At 59.8% G+C, this 19,295-nt stretch overlaps 5 protein-coding genes across 5 annotated transcripts; 1 reads left to right on the top strand and 4 right to left on the bottom strand.

The window, feature by feature from the left end:
• Positions 1-2,226: 2,226 nt before the first annotated feature.
• BXZ73DRAFT_7462 (HET-domain-containing protein) lies at positions 2,227-4,041 on the bottom strand (the record flags this gene model as incomplete). The annotated part of the gene is made up of 1 exon (XM_048022059.1): positions 2,227-4,041. A coding segment is annotated over one exon (1,815 nt), but the record flags the coding sequence as incomplete, so codon positions are not given.
• A 2,579-nt stretch (positions 4,042-6,620) lies between these two features.
• Positions 6,621-8,875, bottom strand: BXZ73DRAFT_54604 (cytochrome P450; the record flags this gene model as incomplete). The annotated part of the gene is made up of 12 exons (XM_048021197.1): positions 6,621-6,772; positions 6,831-6,859; positions 6,920-7,186; positions 7,248-7,277; positions 7,331-7,531; positions 7,593-7,659; positions 7,712-7,962; positions 8,021-8,193; positions 8,247-8,388; positions 8,440-8,531; positions 8,593-8,690; positions 8,749-8,875. 12 exons carry the CDS (start codon positions 8,873-8,875, stop codon positions 6,621-6,623), a joined length of 1,629 nt encoding a protein of 542 aa, XP_047872783.1.
• Positions 8,876-10,101: 1,226 nt separating this feature from the next.
• Positions 10,102-12,669, top strand: BXZ73DRAFT_106345 (uncharacterized protein; the record flags this gene model as incomplete). The annotated part of the gene is made up of 10 exons (XM_048016602.1): positions 10,102-10,145; positions 10,201-10,210; positions 10,267-10,409; positions 10,862-11,017; positions 11,076-11,230; positions 11,705-11,752; positions 11,803-11,870; positions 12,153-12,254; positions 12,320-12,565; positions 12,628-12,669. 10 exons carry the CDS (start codon positions 10,102-10,104, stop codon positions 12,667-12,669), a joined length of 1,014 nt encoding a protein of 337 aa, XP_047872782.1.
• A 127-nt stretch (positions 12,670-12,796) lies between these two features.
• BXZ73DRAFT_106344 (uncharacterized protein) lies at positions 12,797-13,842 on the bottom strand (the record flags this gene model as incomplete). The annotated part of the gene is made up of 7 exons (XM_048016601.1): positions 12,797-12,832; positions 12,887-13,030; positions 13,090-13,245; positions 13,300-13,378; positions 13,446-13,561; positions 13,619-13,689; positions 13,746-13,842. 7 exons carry the CDS (start codon positions 13,840-13,842, stop codon positions 12,797-12,799), a joined length of 699 nt encoding a protein of 232 aa, XP_047872781.1.
• A 557-nt stretch (positions 13,843-14,399) lies between these two features.
• Positions 14,400-17,917, bottom strand: BXZ73DRAFT_106343 (uncharacterized protein; the record flags this gene model as incomplete). The annotated part of the gene is made up of 7 exons (XM_048016600.1): positions 14,400-14,704; positions 14,764-14,827; positions 16,236-16,312; positions 16,370-16,663; positions 16,718-16,734; positions 16,827-16,874; positions 16,935-17,917. The coding sequence occupies 7 exons, from the start codon at positions 17,915-17,917 to the stop codon at positions 14,400-14,402; spliced, it is 1,788 nt and encodes a 595-aa protein (XP_047872780.1).
• Positions 17,918-19,295: the final 1,378 nt, after the last annotated feature.

Here is a 19,295-nt window from a genome sequence, read left to right as displayed (position 1 = left end):
GCCAGCCCGCGAGCCAAGTACCCAGCAAGACGTCGAACCCGTCGTCGTACACCCCGTCCAGCATGGCCGAATGCGTGGTTGGAACACGTCCTCCGCACGCGCACGCTCGCCACTCTCTGCACCCCGGAAGGCACCCTCGGCGCGGCGGTCGCGGTGAGGGCGGCGGAGGGAGTCGCAGGCTTGACGGGCTTGACATTATTTTTCTTCTGTCTTCCTCGTTTAACGCCCTCGAGGGCAGAGCCCTATAGTAGTAGGCGTACAGTACATGCAGTAATTCTACTAGTGCGCGAGACCGAGTTCACGAGACGGAGTAGGGAGCGTCGACAGTGCAAGTACCCCGGGGGGGCGGGAGAGACGGGCGCTTGTTTGGGCGCGCCGACGAGGATTCGCTCTCTCCTCTCTCTCTCTCTCTCTCTCTCTCTTCAGTGGGGGCGGAGGATGCCGCGCGAAGTGTATACTCCAGCGCGGCAGGAAGCGCGCTGGAATCGCGCGCGGAGTTTGACTGCATCCGGTCGCGAAAGATGATCGCGAGCGTGAGGCCCGTGGGCTCGAAGATGATACTGTAATCAAAGTCAGGACTGCTGGGCGACCATCTGACAATGAGACACTGACTTGAATAACGACGGGTCCATGACAGAATATGGATCTTCCAGTGATTTGCGCGACGAGGACAGTTTGGGATACTTGCGTATCACTCTGAGACTCCGTAGCACCCCGTAGACACTCCGATGACCGCACAGTACTCCCACTCCCGCCCATGTCGCAGACCCTGAGTTGTCAACTGCGATCCATTGGTGACACGTTGCGCCGTCCGAGCTTCCCAAACCACCCCAGTCCAGTCCTCTTCTTCTCTCCTCTCCGCGCCACCGAAACGTCCGACAAGCCCTCGTCCATACCCCCACGCAGTGACGCCGCCCGGTTCACCTCTTGCCCGATGCTCTCAGGTGAGAGCAATGAACGCGCCTTGCCCGAAGACGGCCGCTCACGCCGCCTCGTCTCCCCCACAGCCGCGGCCAGCGAGTGCTGCAGCAGCGACAGCGACAGCGCCCCCTGGCCTGAGCCATCCACCCCCGTCTCCACCAGACCCTCCCCGAACGGCCGGACGCTGCTCAGCAGGCTCGACTGCGGCGGGCTCATCCGCAGCTCGGGCGACTCCGAGATGTCCGGGGTCTCTATCGCGAACGCGCCCCGCCGCACCGGCTCGCCGCGCGCTGGGGTCATGCGTGGTGGACGCGCCGCGCTCGCGGTCGTGCTCGTGCCGCTCCCGGACCGGGACCGCCCGCGGGTCGCGCTCGTTGCGCTTCCGGAACGCGAGCGCGAGCGGGACTGGGAGAGCGTGGCGAGGGAGCCGCGCTCGGCACTGTGGTCGCGCGCGCGCCGGTCGGAGGGGTCGGCGCGCACGACGAGCGCAGGGAGTGGTGGGACGCGCTCGAAGATGGGCGGCATGGGCACGGGCGGGCGCGCAGGGACGTCCCATTCGAAGGGCGACGGGGTGGGGTCCGAGGGGGAGAAGGCGGCGCGCAGAGGCGGGCGCGAGGGTTCTTGGTGTTGGTGGGGAGAGGGCGCGTCGGTCCGCGCGCGGTCGAGGGGCGTGAGCGCGTCGAGGCGGATGCGGCGGAAGGCCTCGAGCGAGCGCTGCTTGCGGAGGTCGTGTTGCGAGGGCCGCGCGAGGTACGATCGGCGCGCGATCACGCTTGCGCGGGAGGCCTCTTCGGCGGAGCGTGGGCGGTGCTCGGTCGTTTTTCTTGAGGGGAGTGGGAGGTAACGCGGGGAGGGGTCGGGGGCCCGACGGAACTCGCGCAGGGGAGACTCGCGTGGGGGCGTGTTGTTGTATTGGCCGCCAAGGAGACCGCTCCTGCTCGAGGATGCGCTCATGGGCGGGGATGGAATGAAGTCGAGGCTGTCGATGGAGAGACGCGGTGTGCGGTGCGGGATGTCCTGGATGAGCATGCTCGGTTTCGGAGACGGTTTCTTCTCCATCGGGCGGCTTGCAGTGTAGGGAGCAGAATGGGAGCGCGAACGACCTGGCCCTGGTTCTGTGGAAAGGGTTAGATCAAAGAGAGCGCGTCGAGCAGGAATCTCACCTATTGTGTGATGAAGCCAGGAAGTCTTCGTCGGAAGGTGATCCTGATCGTCCACGACCTGGCCCGGACCACTGGGATCCCACATTTCGATTCCTAGACGATACGACTTCATGCGTGCGGTTTCCGAGCCCGCGCTCTCCCCGTGCGCGAACGTGAGCCTCAGCATGTACACCTCGTTCGCGCTAGACACGAGCATCACTTCCTTCGACGCGACCCCGCAGTCGAACGTCCACGACTGCACGTGTACCGGATTGTCCGCGAGGTGCGGCTCCTCCGCGAACGGCTCGTCGAGCGCGCACGCCGCGTCCCGCGCGGACACCAGCACGCCCAGCAGCCCGAAACGCCGGCCGAGCTCGCAGCAGCAGCGCCCAACCTGCACCGAGACGTATCGGCGCGCGCTGGATATGACGACGCCCCCAGCCAGAGAGGAGAGCGAGACGGTGCGCGAGAGCTTGTGGTCGCGCAGCGCGATTGAGGTGGAGGGGTCCGGGGGGGAGACGTGGTAGCCTTGGAGCGAGAGGAGTTTGCGCGACCAGCCGGTGAGGTGAATTGTGAAGGCGTCGCGAGCTTCGCGCAGCCCCGCGTGGAGATGCTCGTCGCGCTCATTGCGCGCCGTCGCAGCAGAAGGGCGATGCTGAATGTAGATACTTCGGAGGGAGAGGAGGGAGGGAGAGATGTCTTCTGGCGGGATGAACGTGTAGCGGCGGTAATGGGAGTTCGGCGTGGAGTAGAGGATGTTGGAGTTGAAGGGAAGGAGGTCGTGTATGTGGCCGACAATGGTGCCGGCATGGTACTGTGAAGTAGAAACGTGCTCGGGAGAGTGGGGGCGAAGAAGGAGAGCAAGCAGACGGCCTTGTGTGTCCTCGCATGCAAGGAGCGCGATATGTGTGGGAACGTTGGTGTGGGGGTCTTCTTGGGTCTGTATCTGGAGGAGGGGGAAACGCGCCTTGATGCCGTACGAGGTTGTTGTGAATACCTGGTACAGGGAGTCAGGAGACATCCCCAACTTGTGCGCGAAATCTTCCCGCCCGAGGGGCACAAGGCCGGCGCACGAGCTGAAGTCTCTGACCGAAGACGCAAGCAAGAGTTGGTTCGGAGTGTGTGGAACGCGGAGCGTAGGATGTGTACTTGGTATCGGCAGTGAGGGATCGGAGAACGAGAAGGTGTGTTGAAGAAGGGAAGGACCCCATGCGAAGATGGTCTGGTCGGGGATGCGCTTGAGGATCTCTTCCTGTAACCGGATGAAAGCGTACCGTCCCTCCCCATACGTCGTTTGCATGTGTACCCCGAAGATTCCCATGAGCGCGTACGCCTCGTCCTCCTCCCGCGTCGTCTCCCGCCCCGCCGCCCATGACATTCTCCGCGCGACTGGCACCTCCTCAAGCGGCACCTCCAGTGCGAGCACCCCGCCGTCGATCCCCGTCACGCTCTCCAGGAGCGACGCGAGGGTGTGCTTTGACCCGACGACACTCCACTCCGCGGAGAAGAAAATGACGACGCTCGGCGCGAGCAGCTCCTGCAGCGTCCACACGCGCGTGAACCAGCGCGAGCCGCGGAACTGCTCGCGGCGCTCGCGTTCGTCGTCCGTGTCCGCGACATCGTGGAGGAAAGCGTAGCACGCGCTCGCGTAGCGATACCAGCCGAACATGGAGTTGAGCGCCTCGGAGAGCTCCGCGCTGCTCGACTGGTCGATGCAGCAGGTGTCGACCCAGGCGAGGTCGAAGCCATCGCCGCGCGCGGTGTCGCAGAACCGCTGGATCTTCGCGGATAGACGCGGGAGGGCGAGGTCGCTGGGGCTGAGCGCGGCATGGATCGCGAGCACGTCTTGGTAGGTCTGTTCGGGGATGTAGGGGAGGTCGCTTGGCTTGGCCCAGACGTGGGAGAGGATCGCGTAGCAAGTATGGCGGGGGTCATCGATCCAGGTGAAGCGTCCGGTGCGAGTGTGTAGGAGCCGCATCTGCGAAGAGTCCTACTAGTAAGGGCCTATGATTGAGCGCGCCGCCTGCTGAGTGACTGGATGAGCCGCTGAGCGCGCAATGTCGGGAGGGAGCACGGAGCGTAGAGTGCGAGGGACGGAGGAAAAGGGTGGGGGAGGAGAAAGTGCGAGCGGGGTTTGCGTGCGGGGTACTACTAGTACTAGAGACAATGCCATGGCGCGCACGTCATGTCGGTTTTCCGATGGCCGAGGACTTCTTTTCACCGCCTCGGCGTCTTGCCCCGCCTCGAAGAATAGTCGCGGGGCGACCGTACCTGGATTCCCGCTTATGAGGCTAGTACCTGTGCTGATACTGGGATAACGCAGCAGTGAGCTCCATGTATCGTTGTTTCGGACTTAGTACAGGCAGTACTCGGTTATCCATGTGGTCTTGTGTGTTTATAGGGATGGATCATCGGACACTTTGGGCTATTATCTCTGGAAGATGTGAATAAATGGAAGCTGTCACATGTCGCGCAGCCACTCTCCAGAAGGAAGCGTGTACGTTCCAGGTGTGCAAGTCGCGGGTGATAAGGGATAGATCACGAAACGCACGGAGATCGACGCCCTCTCGGACAAGCCGCCGGCACGACCCAAGTATCCAGCTTCCCGTGATGCGATTATAACTGATGCTGCTGAAATGCCATTCAACGTCAGTCGCACATCGTAGCTCAGAGTTCTACAGTAAGTCTCACCGTCCAGTCTATTACTTTGATGTTCAGGAGCCCGCGTTCATCCAGCGACTTGAGATCGTTGCGTGCCGTGTCAACAACTCCTTGCTCCAACGGGCTGCTGGTGCGGATGCGCACGAGCACCTGTCGTAGTCCCCTGAATACATCGCGCTCGAGCGCGACTCCTACGTTCGCGAGACTCCCCATTGCTGCCACGCGCCCAGTTCCAACCAGCGACTCGTCAAACATGAAGAGAACGGTCTCGATGCTGGGAGTCGCCAGCTGTGCGAAGAAGAGCGGGACCCAGTTTAGGGCGTGTGCCCTGAAAAACGAGTAGCCGCGCGTGTGGAGAAGGGATGCAAAGATGCTGACATGGGTTAGACTGGGGCAGTTGGCGAGGGTGCATGTGAGGAGGGCTATGAGAAATCATGAGCATGCGACCAGTCACAGGCAAGTCGATAGCGAGCGTATAGGACATACAAGTTGGTGACGTATCGCGGCCGACGAGCAGCTCCAGGTGGGTGAGCGCGGGCCCCATTGCATTCAGTAGTGTTGCGGCTGCACCGACGTTCTCGTCGTCGAGCAGGTAGAGGGAACATGCGCGGAGGCGAGCCGGAACGCCTTGTTCGCACATCGAGTCGACAAGCGTGTGGAGGTGGTAAACCCACCACCGGAGATGAAGTTCAGTCAAGGTAGAGGGTATGCTGAGGGTGGTATCTTCGATGGAGGCAGTCCGTGGTAGCAGGGTTTCCAGGTTCGTGAACGTTTTGAGCCGAGGAAAGCGTACAAACAGTGCGATGAGATCGCCCACAGTGGGAAGGTCCACCTGGTCCATCTTGAGGTGCTCGACACTTTGCGGGAGAACTGGCCAAAGACTCGCGATCATGTCTGGGGCAAGGATGAGGTGTGAGAGCCGGAGAGTGTGCATGTTTGGAAGATGCGTCATGATATAGAGCAACATAGCGCGTCGTGACGTCCAGAAAGGAAAGTTGTGGAGGGCCGTATCTTGCACATACTGGGCGAGCACGGGCGTGGTCGTGAAAAGCGTGTGGAAGGAGGGAAGAGTGAAATGGGAGAGCTCGACGCGGTAATAGATGTGATACCTGGCAGCGGGCAGCCAGGACGAGGACACACGAGCGCAGGAGCAAAGAGAGCCTGGGTCTGAGAACAAGTGGTCGATAATCCTGTCGGAGATCTCCGGAGGGACTTGAAGCCGCGATTCGCCAGGAAAAGTAGTGCTCGATGGCATGTTACGAGCTGTTGTTATGATCATATGCATGAGCTAAGCTTGTTGCGCCCAAATACATGAACAGCAGTAACATACCAGAGTCGCGGCGATGGTGTCCTAGACTAGACTCAGTTAAGGGGCCGCAACAGCCTCGAGCCCACTCAACCAATCGAGCCATGTGGCCGCGCGATCTAGTACCCGGATGGTGTCCATCTTGGCGCCTATGCTCCCGTCATGTCTTCCTCCTCCTAAATCCTGATCCGTTTCCTCGTCCGGCCGGTAGTGTCGGCCCACATCCTTCCATCCTCCATCTGCGACAAAATTTGTGGATGGTGTCTTCTGAGATGCTTCACCCGGCGTTCGAAAAGCTTTTCCGCACCCTGTCAGTGAAAGTCGGAGCGGGACGACCTGAGGGGCGCATGGATAGGATTTCTCGGATATTACAGTGTTGGAACATGAAATAAGTATGAGTGTGGATTAGCAAGAGTGGGGTGAAGAGCGATACGGAGTGGGGAGTGATTCATGCGGGGGCGACAGTAAGTTACTTGCAGTATGTGTACAGTGGAGGCAATGCGAGACGGACGGAAGGCTCTAGTGATACAAGACAACGGATCCAGCAGAGGAAGACAGAACATGAAACAGCACAACCGTTACGGGCACGCTCACGCCGACACGGGGACGATATCCAGCCACATTTGCGGCTTGTCGCCCTTCTTGCCTGTGGTGGGGTGCGCGATGCCACCAAAGTTCCAGAAGATGGAGGTCGCGCCGCACTTGAATTCGAACGCAGGAAGGAGCATGTACAGGACGACCTCTGCGAAAGGCCAGAAACGGTGAGTTCGAATCCGGGAAGACGGGAGGGAACGACGCACTCATCTCGAGCTGCGAGAACTTGAAGCCGCTGTGAACGCATGTCAGCCCGCGGGTTCAAGCTCGAAGCACCGACCGAGACGAGACGTACATGCACGAGTAGCCCCCGGCGAGGAACGTCATCAGGTGCGAGTAGATCCCTGGGATCCGCGCGTTCTCGACCGCACGCGGCAGAGGCTTGAGCCAGCGCTCCGGCTTCCACTCCTCCGCGTCCTCGCCCCAGAGCGCCTTCGCCTTGTTGCACGCCGCGAGGTTGAGGAGCACGGATTCGCCTTTTGGGACCGGGATCTCCGTGATTTGCTGGCCGTCTTTCCCGACGATGGGCTCACCGAGCGGGAGGACAGCGTCTTCGACGGCTCTGTAGAGTCACCTAGCGTCAGCGTAGGAACAAAATGGGGCGCGAATAACGATAGACGCACTCTCTTTGGGCGAACGCGATAGGTGGGTGGCTACCCAGTAGTGAGCCTAAGTTACATCATGACGATGAGAGGCGAGAACTCACAGACGCAGCGTCTCGCGGCAGACAGCATCGAGGTACTCGAGCTTGTTGATTTCGTCGTAGGTGATCATGTTACCGAACTGCTCGTGCGCGTTGGCGAGCTCCGCTCGCAGCTTATCTTGTACCCCGGAATGTTCACTGAGCAGGTGCAAAATCCGAGAGAGCGAGTTTGAGGTAGTGTCTGTGCCTGCGACGATGAAGGTGCTGGGTGCCCGGGAGATTAGATCCTCGCACACGCAACGATGGACCGAGAGACTGCACGTACCCGATCTGTGCGAGCAGTTCTTCCTCAGGAAGTCTGTCTTCCTCTGCTGCGAGCATGTTCTCTTTCACTTGACGCCGTCTAGTCAGCACGCAACGACTGGAGACAGCGGTGCAACTCACATAGCACACTCAAGATGTCCTTGCCCTCACCCATGAGCCTCAACGCCTCCGCGTCTCCGCTCTTGATGGCCATCCGCTTCGAGTTCAGGAGGTCCTGACACCCTTTCTGTACCGTGTCGACATGGTCCTTTGCCTTCTGGAGCACCTGGAAAGGCGCAAGCTCCACGAGGCGTCGGCGGAAGGACGGAGTGCCGATGCGGACGAGGTGGGGCACGAGCCCGCGCAAAAACTTGAGTTGGGAGCTCCCAGCGCTGCAGGAATGTAGGTCATCAGCGCGTGTATGTGCGTTAGATATGGCGGTGAACGTACGCGAGGCCCTTGATCGCGTCCGCCCACGCGTTCGAGCTGTCCCTGGTGAGCGGGTCAAGAGAGGTCCCGAGGGCGCCCTGTCCGACGAGTTCGAGCGCGGTCCGTGCAAGCCAGCTGTTCACATCGAACGAAACGGCGCCGTCGCGGATGCGGCTCTCCAGAGCTGATCTGAGCTGGGGAGGGGAGTTGAGTGTCGGCCGCTCCCCCATATGCCGAGCGAGCTCACCCGGCCGGTGACTTCGAGGAACATGGGCGTCAGGTCGCGCATGTGCGCACCCGAGAAGACGGGGATGAGCAGCTTGCGCTGACGCCTGTGCTGTGGGCCCACAGTTTGAAGGAGCCCAGGGCCAACAATCAAATTGACGACTCTGCAAACGACGTGAGCTCGCAAAATGTCGACAGAAGATGTGATGACTCACGAGCGAGTTTCCGAACCACGAAGGAAGATTTCCTGGTCCTTGACGAGCACGCTGTGCATCGCTTTCAAGTCGCACACGTGAAGGAATGGGCGCTGCGTGCGTACGACGTATGCTTCAGAAATGCAGCTCCGGAGCAAGAAAATCCCGACTTACGCCAGCGAGGCCGTAAAGGCGTGCTACGGGCCCGTACGTGTCGATGAGGTGTTTGTGGAAGTCCCACGCGCGAGGCTGGAAGAGCTGCCTCATGTTTCCTTGAATGGATCGGGGTCACTGCCAGTCCATCTCAGCGCGACATCAGACACGACGTACCAGCCATGAACGATTGCGGCGGAGGGCCATTAATATTCGCGAAGGGTGGCCGCAAGAACCGCAGCATGAAGCGCAAAGCGGCGTAGAGCGCCACGGCAAGAGAGACATACACCGCCAGCGACAGCATCGTGAAGGAAGGACGGGCGGGCGTTGAGAGAGACAGCGAGCGGAAAGCGCTCCGGCTGTATATACTTACGCGGGACCGAGGACCAGGAACACCGTTAATAATACGCCGATCTAACATGACTCACGCTTGATGGAAGCCACTGGGTTTCCACACAACACTTAGCGACATGACGCGGCCCTCCAGCCATCCGACTCGACCCCTGAGCTGCATCAACTGATCGCAGCCTGGCGCAGAACCGCGAAACAATGCCGACGTTCCATTGAGGCCCCAGACATTAAGTTCGTAAATTGTAATATCTGGGGTCAGTCACGCATCACAAGCTCATAGTTCGAAATCGCTAGTTGGGCGCTTACTGGTATACGCATTCGTTTCGTATGTCTAGAGCATTTTCGGCCTTCTGGGCGTGTTTTGTGCTAACCCGTGGCATAGTTGAGTGCACTTTTTCTCTAATGACGGTGCACCCTGCGCGTTAAAGACCGTCCGGTTCGAATATTTCAGGCCGGTCACGCCGAGCCGGCCCCCGGTTCGAATGCATCTGGCGTACTTGGGCTGTCACGCACCAAGGCCCGGGTCGAATAATTCGAAATGGTACAGTACTACACGGTATCGGCAAATTCAAATGACTAACAGCCCCCTACAAATACATTAATTCTTATGCCAATGAAATCGCGATATCCAATTCATCGTGATCGTGGAGATCCGGCGGCATGTGTCTTTGCTGGGCGGTCCACGCGCACGAGATGCCTCGATCGGGCGCTTCGGCGACGACCATAGACATAGACTTCTGGGTGTCCTAGACACCTGGCGTGCCTCAAAGCAATTTCCATCCACCAATAATGGTATACAATGAATTGCGTACTAGTTTTAATCTTCAGCAGATGCCACTACCCGAGTGACTGGATACATTACACCAGGTATATGCCCACACTGCTAAAAGATCTAGAAGCAGTAGACAAATACCAGGAGGGCAAATTGACGATCGCAAACGTGAACCTGCCAAACGCATTTCATGCGGTCGACAGGGGAATTGAAAATTACAACGGTGTGCGTACTTTCGTGGTGTATAAAAGACACCCTCACTCGCTGTTGTTGTCAGAACTCAGGCCTCATCCCCCGTTTTCGCTGAACACCCCCTACACATCGTGAGATCATCCATATATTATCATCTATGTGGTCCGGCTCACCAACTACGCTTCACGCAGAGACTCTTGAATTTCCGCTCAGTCATGAAGTTCTATATCTTCGTCGCCCTCGCTCTCATCAACGGTCAGTACTAGCTCAATTATCTGGCGTTTTCCCAGATCCGCTGAATAATATATCCCCAGCGGCCACTGCGTCCGTTGTGCCTGTTGTTCGCGCGGGCACCGACGGGGTGACCGCGGGCGTCGAAGGGCTACGCCGCGAACCTGGGACTGGACCCGACTGGCGTCGCGAACCTGGAACCGGACCTGACTGGCGCCGCGAGCCTGGGACCGGACCCGACTGGCGTCGCGAACCTGGGACTGGTCCTGACTGGCGTCGGGAAGCCGCCAATGTTTAGTCCACCCAAGGATAACCGACTGCACAATGGGGGGAGATTCACTATCAACCCCGAATTAGTTACCTTTGTACGCCGGACCAACGGGGATGTGATGATGATGCGTGTATCTTGCTGTAGTATCGCCGGAATGTGTGACTTTTGGACCCGTTTTCAGGGCCTCCGAGCGTTCTGCTAAGGGACGTTTAGCATGCGATGCGGGCACTTTTAGTGAGATGAGGCTCAATAATTAAAGAGAGAAAGAGAGGACTCATCTACGTATACGCTACAGTCAATAATGCAAACTTCACTGAGATTTGAAGTAGCACAGGCTGGGGGCCCGGCCCGAGCCTGGCCCGTGGGGCAGCCACAAGCGCGCTGCGCCTCTGCGCCCGCCGGGCGCCCCAGTGCTCACTAGCACTGCTCCCTCAATGGCTGCCATCCTCGTTCTAACCGAACCCGGGCCCCAGCTTCGTCTCCGAGGGCGAGTTCCACGACTGGAACGACAACGAACACTTCCCGCTCCGCATCCGCATCCTTGCCCTCCTCTCCTGGTCTCACTGGATCACCGTCGACGGCCGCATCCTCACGCCCCGGGGCCCTTCCTCGCTCTCGTCTCCTGCCAAGTATCTCCGGACCTCGAGGATGACCTCAGTTGCTGGTACGACGAGGAACACATCGCAGCATCGCGAAGACGCCAAGCTGGGTACGCAGCACCCGCGACGTCTACCATGACGGCTCCGCCTGCGGGACGAACGAAGCCATCAAGCCCAAGCACGACGTTCCTCCCAAGTATCTCATCTTGCACGAGTTCAACGCTGAGGGCTTCGCCGAGACAGGTGAGTCCAGGCCGCACTCTCGGCGCCGTGGTCGCAGAGGATCTTCGCGAGCCCGCCCGCGATGGAGGTCCGGCGCTTCAAATTGCTGCGGGCGTGGAGGAGGGACTAGGGTGAGGGTGAGGAGGAGACAACGGTCACCGAGGCTCTGTACGATGTGAGCTCTGTCTTTGTCATTACGCGCGTCCCCCAACAACTCCTCTCTGGTACCGATACCACCAGCTGTATGTCGTGTATTACATGAATTTCAATAGCGTTGCTTTCAACCCACGCGCAGACAGATACGGACGCCACTTACTGCAGCTGAGTGAGCCTCTTCCAATGGCTCGTCCACCCGCTTCCCGTTCGTTGGCGCGTACATGGGCGATGTGGGCACTCAGGTGACGCCTGTGGACGCCGTCTCGCTCGTCTGCGTTCGAGATCCGTTTCCAAGACCGGACACTACATAACGCTCTCTTCACGCGCTTGCGACGGTAGACCAGTACATCTCCGCGTTCGTGACAACTGCGCCTGTAGGCGAAGATTGTGAGTTCTTACTCTCGCGGAGTGCAGCCGACGACGCTCATATGCTTTAGGTCTGAACGTGAATATCATTATTGTCCCGGCCAATACCACTGCGGGTGCTAAGCCCCCGGTCGCGACGGTAAACCATGTGTTTCTCTTCTATACTCATCGAGCGATTTGCAATGGATGTTCGGTGACAGGCTCCAACGTCGCGTAAGATCGCGGCCATCTCGCACACCACTGTTTGCTGACTTCACCCACAGTGTTGCCGTAGAAGTCATAGTCGCTCGTTCCGTCGAGATCGGATAGTACATTTCGGCTATACTGACGCCCCTTCGCGTAGTGAGCAAAATCAACAGGATCGCGGCACATCCCCCACTCCGCCTCGGTTATCGGTTGCTTACGACGTTCTCCTGTCTAGGCGCACGGGGCGGAGCTACCAAACGTCTGCGGAGGCGAAGCCTTGGGGGCCCACATCACCCGCTTCCCCGCCACGGTCGACTTCAATGGCGACGACGCCCCGGTCTGGCCCTGGCCGGGCACACCGCCGAGAATCCGGCACCGCTCACGTTCCACGACACGGAGCAGCGCATCACGCTCGTGAACACGCTCCCCCCGTTGCGCATGCTCCAGGTGGGGAACATGGCGCTCACACCTGGCGCGGTCGAGGCTCTCGATCTCGATCTGAACGAGATCGGCCGTGCGGAAAACGGGGGCGGGCGTGCGGCGCTGCAGGAGTTGCACGGACTTCATTCGGTCCAGACACGGGAGACGCGGTGGTGGATGATTGGGCACGACGGCGACCGGAGAGAAATGGTCGAGGTGTGGCGGGAGGTGGGCGGGCGAGGCCCGTCGTGGAGGGCGAGGAAATTGACCCTGAGGGTACATCCTGGGAGACGGTGAGTGCTGCATTTGATGCCCGCATCCGTGCGTGCTGATTATTTCCGGAGTTCTTCGCGCCACAATGTGTATATCGGGCGTAGTACGACACGCGCTTCAACGTCAACGCTTCGGAAACCGCGTCGTACTTCGCAACATTGAACGGCTTCGATGGACACGCGCACATCACGAAGAGGACACGCGGCCCGCGGGTCTATGCATCTGGAGAGTCGGTATGAGCGTGTCTTTCGTACACTTACGGGCAGCAAAACATACTACGATCCAATCGACAGGCCCGTGAGGCCACATCGGATTCTCGCCGCCTGTCTGGCCCGTCCCGACGATCGCGTAGCCCAGCGTCGCGTAGAACATGTGCGATCGCCCAGTGATCACCCATGAGTCCTTCCCTTCCGCGTCGCTCTGTTCGCATCGTGTCAGTCACAAACATCTACTCCGCAGGCGATGCGCAGGGAGCGCACCTTGTCAAGGACCGTGCGCATGAGCGCGGTGGCGTACCCGCGCCCCTGCTTCTCCGGGGTGACGGCGAGGCCCTGCACCTCGTACATGTCCTCGACCCGGTCGCCGAACTCCCGCTTAACGATCTCTTGGAGTACGCCGTCGACCTCCTTGCGTCTCTGGAGTGCAGCCGTTCAGCATCGCGTGCACGGAGGCACGGGTACGCGACAAACCTTCCTCGCTTCAGGGGACATGAAGCGCGCCAGCGCGTCCCCGACAAATTTGACCAAGCGCAAGGGCTTAGGTGGAGCGCTAATCGGCACAACATGAGCTTGCGGCGATCGTGCGGCGGCAAAAAGCGCGGCGGACTGACTAGTACATCAACGCGTCGCCGCCATCGACGGTGAACATCCGGGACTGGAAGATCGCCCCAGCCCACATGATGGCGTCGCGCAACCTGTGTCTAGTCTCCGGAAACGGGTGCGTGTCCGCACTCTGGAGCACTCGATGGGTCAATCCTGGGCAAAGCAAGCCGGCGGAGGGTCGACGCACGTAGATGTACTCCATCGTCAGGTCCCCTTCGAACGCCTTTACGCGCGTCCTCGTCGCGCGCGGAAGGTAGCCTGTGAACCGTCGACGACGGTCAGCGGGAAAATGCGGATGTGTCGCGAGTACGTACTGCACTTCATGGGAGAGACTTGGCCTTCGCCGGGGCGCGGTTTTGTGTGCTGCCCGATGAGCGGGGTAGCTTCGTGTGCGCTCCAGCGCTTGTCCATCCTGCGATGCTCAAGAGCAGAAGGAAAGTTGAAAGGCCGGCCAGTCGCCACCCGCGCCGTTCTTGTATCGCGCTTGCTCGGCTCCTGTCCTCGATGCGAGAGAAGCCTACGCCCTTTCGGCGCGCGCGCGCGCGCTGTTCGAATTTGCATTCAGTGATGCGAGGATCGCGGCTGCTGACGGCGTTCCGGGCCGTAGAGCAGTGCGGCGTGCTGGGTTGCCGCCAGACACGGGAACCTCCACCTCAGAAACACAGCCGCTCATCTTCTGGCAGGTACATATATAGCCACGATGCACGACGGGGCGGAGTCGCCTCAGGAGTCGTGGTGCGTGGAGTGAATCCAACTCCCGAGTCCCGACTCACAGTGGTCGCGTGCCACCGTAACAGCCCGCGTCGCGCGAAACATGTCCATAGTTGTGGATTTATCAAGGTCGAGTCATACAGACAGCAAGATACACGCATCATCATCACATCCCCGTTGGTCCGGCGTACAAAGGTAACTAATTCGGGGTTCGTAGTGAACCTCCCCCATTGTGCAGTCGGTTATCCTTGGGTGGACTAAACATCGGCGGCTTCGCGACGCCAGTCAGGACCGGTCCCAGGTTCGCGGCGCCAGTCAGGACTGGTCCCCGGCTCGCGACGCCAGTCAGGACTCGTCCCAGGTTCGCGACGCCAGTCCGGACTCGTCCCAGGTTCACGACGCCAGTCGGGTCCGGTCCCAGGCTCGCGGCGCCAGTCAGGACCGGTTCCAGGTTCGCGACGCCAGTCAGGTCCGGTTCCAGGTTCGCGGCGTAGCTCTTCAACGCCCGCGGTCATCCCGTCGGTGCCCGCGCGAACAACAGGCACAACGGACGCAGTGGCCGCTGGGGATATATCATTCAGCGGATGTCGGAAAATGCCGGACAATTGAGCTACTACTGACCGTTGATGAGAGCGAGGGCGACAACGATATAGAACTTCATGACTGAGCGGAAATTCAAGAGTCTCTGCGTGAAGCATAGTTGGTGAGCCGGACCACAGAGAAGATAATATATGGATGATCTCACGATGTGTAGGAGGTGTTCAGCGAAAACGGGGGATGAGGCCTGAGTTCTGACAACAACAGCGAGTGAGGGTGCCTTTTATACACCACGAAAGTACGCACACCGTTGTAATTTTCAATCTCCCTGTCGACCGCATGAAATGCGTTTGGCAGGTTCACGTTTGCGATCGTCAATTTGCCCTCCTGGTATTTGTCTACTGCTTCTAGATCTTTCAGCAGTGTGGACATATAGTACCTGGTGGAATGTATCGCGGCCAGTCACTCGGGTAGCATCTGCTGAAGATTGGGACTAGTACGCAATTCATTGTATACCATTATTGGTGGATGGAAATTGCTTTGAGGCACGCCAGGTGTCTAGGACACCCAGAAGTCTATGTCTATGGTCGTCGCCGAAGAGCCCGAGGCATCTCGTGCATTGGGCACGCGTGGACCGCCCAGCAAAGACACATGCCGCCGGATCTCCACGATCACGATGAATTGGATATCGCGATTTCATTGGCATACGAAATCGTATTTGTAGGGGGCTCAAAGGGGGCTGTTGATCATTTGAATTTGCCGGTACGGTGTAGTACTCGTTTGAGCTGTCAGGTGCAAGTCCTTGAGCCTAACATGAAGCTGGCGCAGCAATATTTGAAGCGGAAGTAAGGAGACGAAAACGTCGTCCGCCTACATAGGGCAACGAGTTCACTCACCAAGGAGATCTCACCATGAGCACTCTTCGTGCGCTCAGGGGGAGCTGTGTCGCGGATGTCCCTGAGGCCATTTGGGGGTCTTCGCGCGAAATCGTGGCGATAATAAACACTACCGTGCCGTTGCTATGACGGTGAGCCCATAGTGGCTGGTCGGGAGTGGCGCATGGTGTGCTCAGAATTAGATTGAGCGGAGCTCTACATTTCATTCTCCGCCAGTGCTGTTCCTGATCGGAGATGGCTGCGGAGCACTGCATACAGGCGCTCCGGATGGCACTGACGAGAAGCGAGTGAATACCATGAGCGTACACATGATATGGAGGACTGTCTCTCTCAAACTCAAGGTCCGACACCACCGCGTTTGGAATCAGCCTCTGATAGGACCCTCTATAATGTGTTAGAAGTGTTCCCGAACGGACTACCAATTGGACATTGAGCAATACAAAGTCAAATCCTCGCGGCTCCACGAACTCCTTGAACAAAACTGATGAACGACGGTGGCGATTAGCAGAAGGTACATTAAATCCGATGTTATCCCACTCCAAATTATCCGTGCATCAATATTCCTCCAACAGGAGAGACAGGCAGCGCACATGGAGTGCAGGGTCAAAGGCTCGCAGCGGAGCGTCGGGCACGCCGGTGGCCCGCAGCTCGGTGCTGCACATGGAGCGCGTCGGATGCGCTGGAGGCGATGCACGCCTCCCCGTCCTCGGACGGCGTGAAGCCGGACGCGCACGATTCTGCAAGAAGTGCCCCACATGAGCCTGACGTCGAAGTAACAGCGCATCGGGGCTCACCGATAACACACGCGCCCCCGCGGCACGCCACCCGCCCTGTGTGCGGGATCGCGCTGCAATCGCGTCCCCCGTCTGCGTTGCGCGCCCCGAGTGGTGGGTCGTCCGCGACGCACCCGCCGCAGCTCTCCAGGTCCGTCCGCACGTCCACGCACTCGCTCCCGCGGATGTACCCGCGCCCGTCCGCGGAGATACCGTAAACGGGGCAGCTGCGCTGGCCGAAGCGACACTGCACTGCCCGACGTCGGGGGGTGCTCTGGCTGTTGAGGCTGGAGGGGTTCGCGCCGCCGACATCGGCTGCGGACGAGACGTCAGTCGTGGGCAAAGAGCAGGAAGGGGTAAGGAGCGCACGGCAAGTGGGCCCGGAGCTGGGGCAGGACAGCTGGCCGCCGAGATAGTAGGAGGAGCACGCGGACGCGGAGGACGCGCCGACGACAGAGTATGCGCCGGCGTGGCGCACTGCGCGCAGGTGCTCGCGCCGGGGTGGTCGGAGTAGAAGCCGGAGCAGCTGCGAACACACATTTGTGAGCACGCGCGCGCAGTGCACCGCGTTTCGAAGAGGACTCACCAGGAGCAGCATGCGGACGCGCCCTCCCACGAGAACTGGCCCGCGGGGCACTCCTCGCACTGGGTCGCGCCGTCGCCGCTGTACGACCCGGCGGCGCAGAGCGTGCACGTGTCCCCGTTGAGGTACGTCCCCGCCGGGCATATAGGAGGGTCGACGATGCAAGTGGCCGAGTCCGCGTCGTAATGGGTCCCGTCCGCGCAGGCGTGGCACTCCGATGAGGCGGGGTCGCTGACCTCACTGCTAGGGCAAGGAATGCACTCGGTACCGTCGGTGGAGTAGGTGTTGGCCGCGCACGACGAGCACTCGCCGTTGAGCGGGTACTGGCCGGGAGTGCAGGTGGGAGTGTCGACGACGCAGGAGCCCGAGTCGTAGTGGGTACCGGAGTCGCAGGCGTGGCAGGACGAGGATCCGGCGTCGCTGACTTGCGCGTCGGGGCAGGCTACGCACGAGAAACCGTCCATCGAATGCGTGTTGGCTGCGCAGTCGTAGCATGCGTTGTTGTTCACGAACTGGCCAGGGGAGCAGGTGACGGCGTCGATGACGCAGGCGCCAGAGTCGTAATGGGTCCCGGAAGCGCAGGCGTGGCACGACGAGGATCCTACGCCGCTGACTTGCTCGTCGGGACATGCCACGCACAACGTCGCGACAGGGCCGGAGTAGGTGTTGACTGGGCAGGCCGAGCAGCCTCTGCCGTCGAAGTATGCGCCGGGTGAGCAAGTGTTCTGGAGTGTGCACGAAGCGCTGCCGGGGTTGCTGACCGTGCCGGAGGGACAGGCCGTGCATCTCGGTGCCGTACCCGCGCTGAACGTGTTTGCGGGGCACGAGGAGCAGGATGCGGCGTTCGCGCCGCTGTAAGTGCCGGCGGGGCAGGCCGAGCACCCGCCCCTCCCAGTGATGTAATACCCGTCGAAGCAGGTGACGGCAGTTGATGAGACTCGCTGTATGAGTGCGAGGCCGACCCAGAAGAGGGCGGTTGTTGTCATGAATGATCTTCCTGAAGTCTTCGCCATAGTGCCGTGAGTCGGTCCAAAAAGAGTGTATGAAGCCTTGTGACCGGGAGGGAAGAGCAGAGCGACGGAGAGGCAGGGAGGGGGATCGCCAGTGACGGAAATTGACTGCACTGTCCGAGGAGCTTTGAGGTCGCTGGGACTGGCAGCGGAGGGACGGTTCCTGAATATCCTGCAAAAGTGGGTGATTCCGACGGCTTGTGGCAGGACGGCGGCCAGTGTGGCAGCGTCTGGGGGACGTTTCGTCAATATCCTGCAATAGTGGGTGCTCCGATGATCACTACTTCATCAGGACATACGGAGCCGCACTGCCATAAAATCCCATGAGCTGCGACACACATAGCATATGGAATGTCGACGGATTCAAATATCCTCATGGCCATCTTCGCCCCCTCTGCGTGCGTTGTAGAGGCAGACTCTAGACGAGCCACTCATGCTGCCACGGGGCGATCGAGCTATGTATAGGTTAAACTTACTCAGAGGCTCGATCGCTAATCCTGGCGGTAGCTGTGCATACGGCGCTGAGATATTGCAGGACCCTGTGCTTGTAAAAACATCTTCGACAATTCGCACCTGTTCTCTGGCACTCGGACTGGCAGTCGCCGTGGTTGAATTTTTGAAAGGCAAGGTGTTGCGTGGGCGCTTCCGCGGCGCGTTGCGGATCGGAGCGCGAAACTTCATTTCCAGGGTCGGCTTGATCCGAATCGGTCCAGAGATAGGCGCTTCGTTGGCCCTCTCAGGCAGCCTCTCAGCATCGCGCTCGCCCACTGGTCTATTCTCGACAAGCTCGACAAGTACACACCCCTCGATCAGACTCGCCTGACTATAGCAAGCACTAGACAGTTTCTGCCGTCACCACCTTCCGAGTCCACCCTTCTACAGGTCGAGGCGGTCTACGCGTGGCAGCTAAGTGGCGATGGAGTCTTGCAAGAAGAAGGCCACTGGGTCATCCCAAGCACCTACGGCGTGTGTTTTCACGTCATCAACGCAACGGTCGCACGACACAGGTGCGGAGATTCGGAGGAGTTACTCGAGACTAATACTTCGCCTACAAGCATGATGCGGAGAGCGGGAAGTGCCTCGCGCGTCGGGATATGTCAATCTGATCACGCTGACGGTGCTCCCTAGTCTCGCCTAGTATCCGCAGACGTCGCCCCGAGCCTCGCCAAGCTGCTCGCGGATTGGAACGTATGGGACATGGTCTACGCCGATCCCCATGCATGACGTCGACGTTCTTGTTCAACATAGGGGCGTTCAACTGGTCCTCTGCGCACCTAACCTCTCACCAACGCTGCCCTCCGCATTATACCGCGAAGTTCGGTCTCCAAACAATCAACGCGGAAGCCGCTCATCC

Source organism: Epithele typhae, assembly GCF_022376455.1.
Source record: "Epithele typhae strain CBS 203.58 chromosome Unknown BXZ73scaffold_81, whole genome shotgun sequence".
Taxonomy (NCBI): Eukaryota; Fungi; Basidiomycota; class Agaricomycetes; order Polyporales; family Epitheliaceae; genus Epithele; species Epithele typhae.
This window is presented reverse-complemented; position numbering and strand designations above follow the sequence as displayed.